The 8,531-nt window shown below is 57.5% G+C and overlaps 1 protein-coding gene across 7 annotated transcripts; it reads left to right on the forward strand.

The window, feature by feature from the left end:
- Positions 1–216: 216 nt before the first annotated feature.
- On the forward strand, positions 217–5,669 carry GNG8 (G protein subunit gamma 8). Of its 7 annotated transcripts, none has more exons than XM_060130105.1 (3): positions 217–343; positions 5,080–5,165; positions 5,480–5,669. In XM_060130105.1, the coding sequence occupies exons 2-3, from the start codon at positions 5,082–5,084 to the stop codon at positions 5,606–5,608; spliced, it is 213 nt and encodes a 70-aa protein (XP_059986088.1). In that variant the 5' UTR covers positions 217–343; positions 5,080–5,081; the 3' UTR covers positions 5,609–5,669. The 7 variants fall into 7 exon arrangements, with proteins under 7 accessions (XP_059986088.1, XP_059986083.1, XP_059986082.1 ...); XM_060130100.1 differs by lacking the exon at positions 217–343 and adding an exon at positions 457–475; XM_060130099.1 differs by lacking the exon at positions 217–343 and adding an exon at positions 1,674–2,888 and having other exon boundaries at positions 5,080–5,144.
- The last annotated feature ends 2,862 nt before the right edge of the window (positions 5,670–8,531 follow it).

The raw sequence follows: 8,531 nt of genomic DNA on the forward strand, positions 1-8,531 counted from the left end.
TTGTGTGTGAACATATGCTTTCATTTCTCTTAGGTAGATACCTAAGAATGGAATTGCTGGGTCATCTGGTAACTCTGTAATCTTTTGAGGAACTGCCAGACTGTTTTCTAAAATAGCAGCTTCATTTTCCATTCCCACCAGCAACGTATGAGGGTTCCAGTTTCGCCATTCTCACTAACCCTTGCTATTATTACCTGGGGACTTTGTTAGAGTCCCTCTGGCTGCTCTGTGAGGAACAGGCTGAGGGAAACAGAGTTAGAAGCTGGAAACCCAGTGAGCAGCGACTATAATAGTCCAAGCTGGAGGGCATGATGCCTGGACCAGAGTGGGGGCAGCAGAGGAGGTGAGAAGTGACTGGATTGTGGACAGACTTTGAAGATGGAGTTAATTGGATCTGTTGCTAGATCAGTTGTGGGGTGTGAGAAGAGGAGGGGAGTCCAGATTGACCCCAAAGATTTACTATCAACTGAGATGGGTAAGACTGTGGTAGGAGTTTGGCGGGTGGAATTAGGAGCTCAGTTTTGGACCACTGAATTTGAGATACTCTAGACATCTGAGTGACAGTGTTCAATAGGGATTGGGTATTTGACACTAGAATTAGTGTTGGCATTCACTGCACGTTTCTTTCTTTTCTTTTCTTCTTTTTTAATATATTGTTTTGGCAGTGCCAGGCAGCGTGGGGGATCCTACTTCCCCGACCAGGGATCGAACTCGTGCCCCCTGCGCTGGAAGCGCTGGGTCTTAACCACTGGACGGCCAGGGAAGTCCCACTGCATGTTTCTTGAATAATTAAAGTCAGAACTGAATCCGAATCCAGGGTCTCAGTTTCTCCCTCCAGAAAATGGGGCCAGTAATACCATTGTCATGAGGCTGGGAAATTCCTGGGCAACACAGGGCAGGATTGCACATCTGGAAACTAAGGTTATGCGTAGGGTGGAAAGGTCCGCAACTGGGAAGAGAAATGGAGGTTACGCTCCGTTCAGTTAGTGTCCCCCTGTCCGTCTCCCCCGCCCCCAGCCTCTGGCTGCTGTCGGAGGGAGGGAGGGGAGACTGGGTTGTCACCCTGTCTTTCCCCGCTCTAAGCTGCGTTTCCTCCTCGGGGGCTGCCCGGGCCAGAACTGCTGATGGAAACCAGCTGCGGAAGGCGCCGAGGTTCGGCGTACGCCCAGGCCCCTCCCCGGCGCCGGCCGACCCCGCTAAGGGAGGGGGACGGGGGCGCCCTAACTCCCCTCCGCTCTTCCGCAGCTGGGCCCGGGGCCCTGGCACGTCCGGCGCGCCTGATGCTTTCCAGATGTGAGCCTGGTTCCCTCCCCCATCTGTCCCCGTTGCTCCCGCGGGGTAGGAGGGAGGGGAGCTAGAGTCCGATACCCCTCTATCAAATCGCTACCAGGGACCCCGGCCCGTATCCGCTCCCGGCAGGTCTCGTTTCCCTGTTCAAGCGGTAAAAACCGAATTGGGATGGGGTGAGTGCAGTAGAGACGAGGCTCTCCCCCACCTCCACCTCTTCCCCGGTCTCTGCCTCAGCCCCTCCCGCAGCCCACTTGGGCGACACGCCGCACCCAGGCCACGCCCCTACCGACCCGCCCTCCGAACACTCCCCTTATAAACCCCGCCCCGAACCACCACGCCCCCTTGGCTGCCCGGAGGTCAGGCCCCGAGGTCAGGTCCCTCGGACGCGCCTCCGCCTTCAGGTCCCCTGCGGAGGGCGCGGTCTGAGTTTTCTGTCTCTCTACCCCGCTCTGTTTTGTGTCTCTGGGTGTCTGTGTTTCTCGGTCACTATTTCTGTCTCTGTACTTTTCTGTGTGTGTCTCCTGTACCCTGTACGTCTCGATGTCTGTCTCTCTCTGCAACCCTCTGCCTGTCTCTGTCTTAGTCCCTAGGTCTCTATCTCTCCAAATTTCCGTCTCTGTGTCCCTATCTCTCTCTGCCTCTGTCTCTCCCTGCGTCTCTCTCTCCCTCTCTGAATTTCTGTGTCCCAGTCCATCTTCAATGATCTCCCTCTAGCTCCCTCCACCTTTCTGTGTCTCTTTCCCACGTCTGCATGCCTAGCCGGACAGCGGGGGCGCCTTGCCCTCAGGGTTTCCACAGCCGCCTACGGCTTTGGCGCCGGCAGGGTGGGCAGCTCGGCGGGCCGCGGGCGCCCCCGTGTGGCCCGCAGGGGGCTGTAAGGAGAGGACAGCAGGCAGAGTGCGCGCGCCCGCATGGGTGTGCCTGGTACAGAGCACTGTGGCCGCCCGTGGGTGACACCGGGAGGTAGTGTGTGACGCCAAGAGACTCACTGTGTGAGTGTGTACTACTTGAGATCGCGCGTGACGCCAGAGGTTGTGTGTGGCTGTGTGACCTTGTGAGATTTTCTGTGACAACCAGAAACAGAGTTTCACTGTGTGAAATCGTGTTACACCGAGACGTTGTGTGTGACAGTGTATGTGAGGTGACCGAGATGACCTATAGGTGACTGCGTGTGACACCGTGAGGTTGGGTGTCCCTGAGACACTATTTGGGGGATGTTTGTGGCATCGAGAAACCATACGTGAGCAAGAGATCGTGTGTGACACTGTGCAACATGGTGAGGACAGGAGAGTTGTGTGTGTCACACGGGCAGATGGTGTGTGAGAGAGGGCGAGAATGAATGAGTGTGATCCACCAGGTAATGATGTGAGAAGCAGTGTGAGAGGCCCCGGGGGCGGGGGAGCTGGGTGTGAGAGTGACCATGTGAGTGTGAGACAGGATGTTTCAGCCACACTGATGACGTAGGAGAAGCTGGGTGGGACTGTGTGTAACACGGATCATGTGGGACCCTGAGACTGGCCCAGTGTCAGGACAGTGCATTAGAGCGTGTTCAACCGTCCTGGGCACTCAGATGGGTGTACAAGAGAAACCTCGTGTGTGTAAGTGTACGTGTGTGACACCAGGAGATTGCGGTGTGAGGGCGACAGCTGTGTGTGACACACTGTGTAAGGCTCGGCATGACATCTTGAGAGATTGTGTGCGATCCTGTGCGGAGCTGTGTGTGTATGCTTGACACTCTCGAGTTGTGTAAGATGTCACCAGTGAGGATGGGCCAGACTCGGAGAGCCTGTGAGGGGCCGTGTGACATTTTGAGAGGCTGTGTGACTGTGGCGCTCTGGGAGGTTGTGTGTTGAGCACAGCTGGTTCAGGAGACCGTGTGCAGCACCGTGTGACACAGCGTGATATTGTTCGTTTCTCTGCCAGGGACGGTGAGTGTGAGTCTGCTTGCTGGGAGGGGTCATCTGGGATGGGGTGGCACTGAGGTGGGGGATGTGACAGGGTGGCAGAGCATATGTAATGGCGTGAGAGGCTGTGTGGGACCCACAGGAGAGATTTGTGTGACTGTGGAATAAATGCAGCAGAGCATGAGGCACATCTTGAGAGACTGTCTTTACCTGTGAGTGTGTGTGTGTGTGTGAGCGTGTGTGTGAGCGTGTGTGTGTGTGTGTGTGTGTGAGAGAGAGAGAGTGAGAGACAGAGAGAGAGAGAGAGTGAGAGACAGAGATTGAGAGGGGAGACTGCAAGAGAGATAGAGGGAGAGAGAGAGGCACAGAAACACAAAGACAAAGAGGGGGACGGACAGACATAACAAGAGGACCCAGAGAGACGGAGGCGAGGCAGCGAGGGCGAAGGGGATGGTGGTGGCAGTGGCAGGAGGAGGCGGGTCCTCAGAGACTGTGCCCCAGGAGAGGGGGCGGGGCGGGGCTGAGGGGGGACCCAGACGCTGCTTCCCAGCCTCTGCCACCCGCCCGCCATCCCGGCCCTGAGCAGCAACAGGTAGGAGGCTCCGGTCTCGGCCCCGCCAGCTAGTTCCTCTGCCTGGGAATGAATGGATGCGTGAGTGAATGAATGACTTTACACTTCTGCATCTCCATCGGCCCGTCTCTCCCTCTGTCCCTCCATGTGCCCCTCTCTGTCCCCTTTTGTCACTCCATCTCTCCTCTTGCCCTTCCACTTCCTTCTCTCTGTCCCCCTGCCCCTTCTCTCCTCTGTCCCTTTATCTCCTCTGTGCCTCTCTCTCCCTCTCCTCGCTGTCCCTCCCTCTACCGCTCCATTTGTCCCTCTCTCTCCTCTCCCACTCCATCACTCCATCCCTCCCCAACCCTTCCATCTCCCCTTCTCTATCCTCCCTCTGTCCCCTCGTCCCCTCTGTGCTTCCCTCCCCCTGTATCACTCTGTCCCTTTCTTTACCCCTCTATTTGTCTCCCTCTTTCGCTGCTCCCTCCATCACTCCGTCCCTCCCCATCTCTCCATCTTTCTATCCCTCCTCAGTCTCTTTATTCCCCCCTGTGCCTCAGACTCTGCCTCTGTCATTTTGTCTCTTCCTCTGCCCCTCTGTTTGTCCCTCTTTCCATCCTTTCTGCCCCTCTCCCAGTCATGGCTGGGTTGCCCCCCCTCTCCAGCCCTCTCTCCGCTGCTAATGAGCAAGAGAAGCCTTTGAGGTGGCCAGAGCTGGGGTGAGGGGGGCTCCCCGAGGGGGGCGGAGCGGGCAGCTGCTGCGAAGGCCCTAATGAGGCCCCCTCTGGGCCCCTCCCACCGTGATCTTAATTCCCCCTTCTCCCTGGAGCCACCGCTAATTGGCCTGGGGAGGGACCCCTCCTGGCTCATGCTGTATCCCCGGGAGGTGAAGACACCTGGATCCCTGGATCTTGATCCAGCACCTGTGGCCCTGTCCTTCTGTCCCTCCCTCCACCTGCCTCTCAGCCTCCCACCTGTGCTTCCCTCCCGGCTTCCTTCTCCTCTCTCTGTTCCTCCCTCCACCTGACTCTAGGTACCCCATCCGTGCACCCCTCCATCCCTCCACTTGCCCCTCTCCTCTCTGTTCATCTGTCCCTCTTTCGGCCGGCTTCTTGGTCCCCCATCTGCGCAGATCTTCATCTCTCCCCTTTTCTTCTGTTTTGCTGTTCCTTCCTCCACCTTCCTCTGGGCACCCCTTTCGTGCGCCCTTCCACGCACGCCCCTGTTACTGGGTCCCATCACCACCGCCATCCCTATCTGGGGACCCAGCTTTGCCCTAGCCTGCCCCTCCGCCCCGACTCCCGCCGGCTTTTAACCCTGTCCCCGCCGCAGCCATGTCCAACAACATGGCCAAGATAGCGGAGGCCCGGAAGACGGTGGAACAGCTGAAGCTGGAGGTGAACATCGACCGTATGAAGGTGCTGGGTCGGGGTGGGGAGGAAGGCGGGGGCTCCGGGGCTGGGGTTTGGACCGGTCAGTGTTGGGAGTGGGGCCGGGAGCCGTGTAGAGATCTCCTTCGGAACCGGACAGAACCCGGGGAAGGGGCCTAGGCAAGGGGGCGGAGCCCAATAAGGGACGTGGCCAGAGCTAAGGCGGGGCCCAAGGGCGCGCCCGGGTAATGGGAGCGGTCCGGACAAGGGGGCGGGGTCTGATAAGGGGCGGGCCTGACCCGAGGAGGGGCCCAGGCAAAGGGCGGGGCGGGGCGTGAACATCTCCACCCGGGTGTCCGCAGGTGTCACAGGCGGCGGCCGAACTCCTGGCCTTCTGCGAGACTCATGCCAAAGACGACCCGTTGGTGACGCCGGTACCCGCCGCAGAGAACCCCTTCCGCGACAAGCGCCTCTTCTGCGTCCTGCTCTGAGCCCTCCCGACAGCTTACCCTCCCCTGTCAAAGTATGAATCCAATAAACGTGGTGACTGTGGTGGTGCCTGTGCTTTCGGGGAAACTGAGGCACGCGCAGAGCTTGGGGCCACCGTAGGGGAGCCGGTGTCCCGTCTCACCCCTTCTGAGTGTGTGTGGAGTGTCTGGCGGGGCGTGAGGTTATGCGGGGTTTGTGGATGCGGAGGGGTTAGGGGAGGAAATGAGCGCTCCTGGCTCTGGCCTCCACAGAGTGTTCCGCGATCCTGAACTTATTTAATCGACCCAGCAGCCTCAGAAAGCAGCTGGCTACTTGTATGACACCCATTTTACAGATGAGGAAACTGAGCCAAAGGTGGCTAGGAGATAATGGGGTGAAGACTGGACTCCAGCGCTACCTGAACCTCTCAGCTGGCCTCTCTTCTCTCCTCCCTCCTGAGTTGGAGGTTCTTAGAATCCCCAGTGTCCACCTTTCTCATCCCCTGAATGATTCCACCCCCTTTTTCCACATCTGGTTAGTCCCTGACACAGGCCCCCCTCTCCTTAAGCACTGAACTTTTCTCTGTTCATTTATTCATTATTCCAAACACTCCTGGCCGTGTGCTGTTTGAAACTGGGGACACGGTCATGACTGAGACAGTCCTGGCCCTGGGCTTCTGGGGCTCAGAATCCAGTGGGAAAGACAGACCTGTCCCCAGATAGTGATGATTCAGAGTGGGCAAGGCTGGGATGGGGGAATTCAGAGGGAATGCCTGACTCAGCTTGAAGGTCAGGGAGGGCTTCCTGGAGGAGGGAACATCTGAGCTGGGACATGGTAATAATAAAACTTGGGGACCCAGGGAACTTCCCTAGCGGTCCTGTGGTTAGGACTCTGTGCTTCCACTGCAGGGGTCACGGGTTCGATCCCTCCTTGGGGGAACTAAGATCCCGCATGCCACGGGGTGTGGCCAAAACAACCCCCGAAAAAACAAACACAAAAACTTGGGGACCCAGAGAAGAGAGATGTGTGGCTACGGGAGACAAATTAGTGTATGCATGCCTCCCGATTTCCTTTGTTCTGGACACAGGTGACTGTGACAGCCCTGGTTCCTGTCCTGTGTTTACCACTTCACACATTGGTGGTCTGCAGGACCTATATAGCCTGCAGTTAGATAGGAGTACTTCACATAAAAATCCATATTTCTGGCTTCTTCCATTTGGAAGGGCTGGTGACCTCAGACCTGCACAACCCTGCAGGGTGACCAGAGGCTATGAGATGGGCCCTGGGCCTTCTAGTTTGCCAAAGTCCCCACCATACCCCATTGTCTCCCAGTTAAGGAGGCTGAGAGTCAGTTACTATCTATCACAGAGCCTGTGCCAAGGGCTTCTTACAGAGGAATGAAGAGAAACGTAAAATATCTTGAACCCATGTCTCTGTTGAAAATAAAGAAATGCAGACTGGACTTCCCTGGTGGTACAGCGGTTAAGAATCCACCTGCCGATGCAGGGGACATGCATTCCAGCCCTGGTCCAGGAAGATCCCACGTGCCGCGGAGCAGCAACTAAGCCCGTGCGCCACAACTACTGAGCCTGTGCTTACTAGAGCCCGCGAGACACAACTACTGAGCCCGCGTGCCACTGAAGCCCCCGCGCCTAGAGCCTGTGCTCCGCAACAAGAGAAGCCACCGCAATGAGAAGCCCGTGCACCGCAACGAAGAGTAGCCCCCGCTCGCTGCAACTAGAGAAAGCCCAAGTGCAGCAACGAAGACCCAACGCAGCCAACAATAAATAAATAAATTTTAAAAAAAGAAAAAAAGAAATGCAGACTGGGTGACCTGTGGGTTTGGTTAATTATTTTACCTGGTTGGTCCAAGGGCCACTGAGTTTGCAACCTCTCCCCTCTCCTCACTCTCTCATCTTGAGACTGCACCCTGGATCTGGATGAAGGTGGCTCACTGGGCCTCCGCTGCCCAGAGAGGGACTGTGCCTGTGTCTGGCAAGTGCTCCATTATTCACATTGGATTAGGGTCCCCTGGGTCCCAACTCTGAGCTTCCTGTTGAATTGAGGCAAGAGAAGCTGTAATTATATCTCCCTCCTGTCTCCTACCTCTCAGCCGGCTCTGGTCTGGTTGCATCATGTCTGTGGGAGCCCCGGGGGAGATGGGGGACAGAGAGAGCCAAGGATGAGCTCAGGGTGGGGAGTGGGGGGAGGAGGGATGCTGGGAGGGAAGTTGCCAGAAGGATTCTGGAATTTCACAGACCCAGCATCCTTGCATCTTAGAACCCGAAATGCAAAGGAATCTAGAATCCCAGGAACTTGGAGGGCTGGGATTCTGGAGTCTTTGACCAGTGCGGGGCCAGGATGCTGGGGTCCAGCGCCCTTGTCGGGCTAGGATTCCAGAGCTCGGCACTTCAGGAGTGTAAGGATTTCTTGAGCCTGGACTGTTGGGATTTAGATCCTTTGAGCCCTGGGACCTTGGAACTGGTCTGGGGGAATGGAAGCTGGGGAGAAGCAAGTGGGGCTGGCTGACCTGATGGGGGGCCGGGAGTGGGAGGAAATGTCTGCCTGGAGAAGGAGGGGGGCTGGGTGAGCCTGCACCCAGACTGAGGCTGGGAGGGAGGAGAAGCCAGAAGGGAGACGCCAGAGCAGGTCCTGGGTGACCAGCCTGCAAACCAGATAACGTCATTAGCGGGTAGGACTCCGTAGCATCCGCTTCTGGTTACCCGCTGCTCTATCCTGCCACCCCCAGCTCTGAAGTCAGCTCTGGGGTCAGGCCCAGGCTGGAGGCAGAGCCAGGCCAAGAGGCAGAGAGGTGAAGGCCTGGGGTAGTGCTTGCGCCCAGCAGTTCTCTCCCATTTCACCCCAAACCCCAGGGCTGGGGGCTGCCCCACCCAGCTGTCCTCCTTCCACACCCCACCCATGTGCTTGGCACTGAGGGGCCGGGGG

This window comes from Lagenorhynchus albirostris, chromosome 19 (genome assembly GCF_949774975.1).
Source record: "Lagenorhynchus albirostris chromosome 19, mLagAlb1.1, whole genome shotgun sequence".
NCBI classification, from domain to species: Eukaryota; Metazoa; Chordata; class Mammalia; order Artiodactyla; family Delphinidae; genus Lagenorhynchus; species Lagenorhynchus albirostris.

Excerpts from the sequence above, each read along its gene's own strand:
- GNG8 (XM_060130098.1), top strand. The coding sequence starts at position 2,789 with ATGTGGGACCCTGAGACTGGCCCAGTGTCAGGACAGTGCATTAGAGCG. Across the intron at positions 2,889-5,079 it reads ACAAGAGAAACCTCGTGTGT|CCATGTCCAACAACATGGCC; the intron begins GTAAGTGTACGT and ends TCCCCGCCGCAG. Across the intron at positions 5,166-5,479 it reads TGAACATCGACCGTATGAAG|GTGTCACAGGCGGCGGCCGA; the intron begins GTGCTGGGTCGG and ends GGGTGTCCGCAG.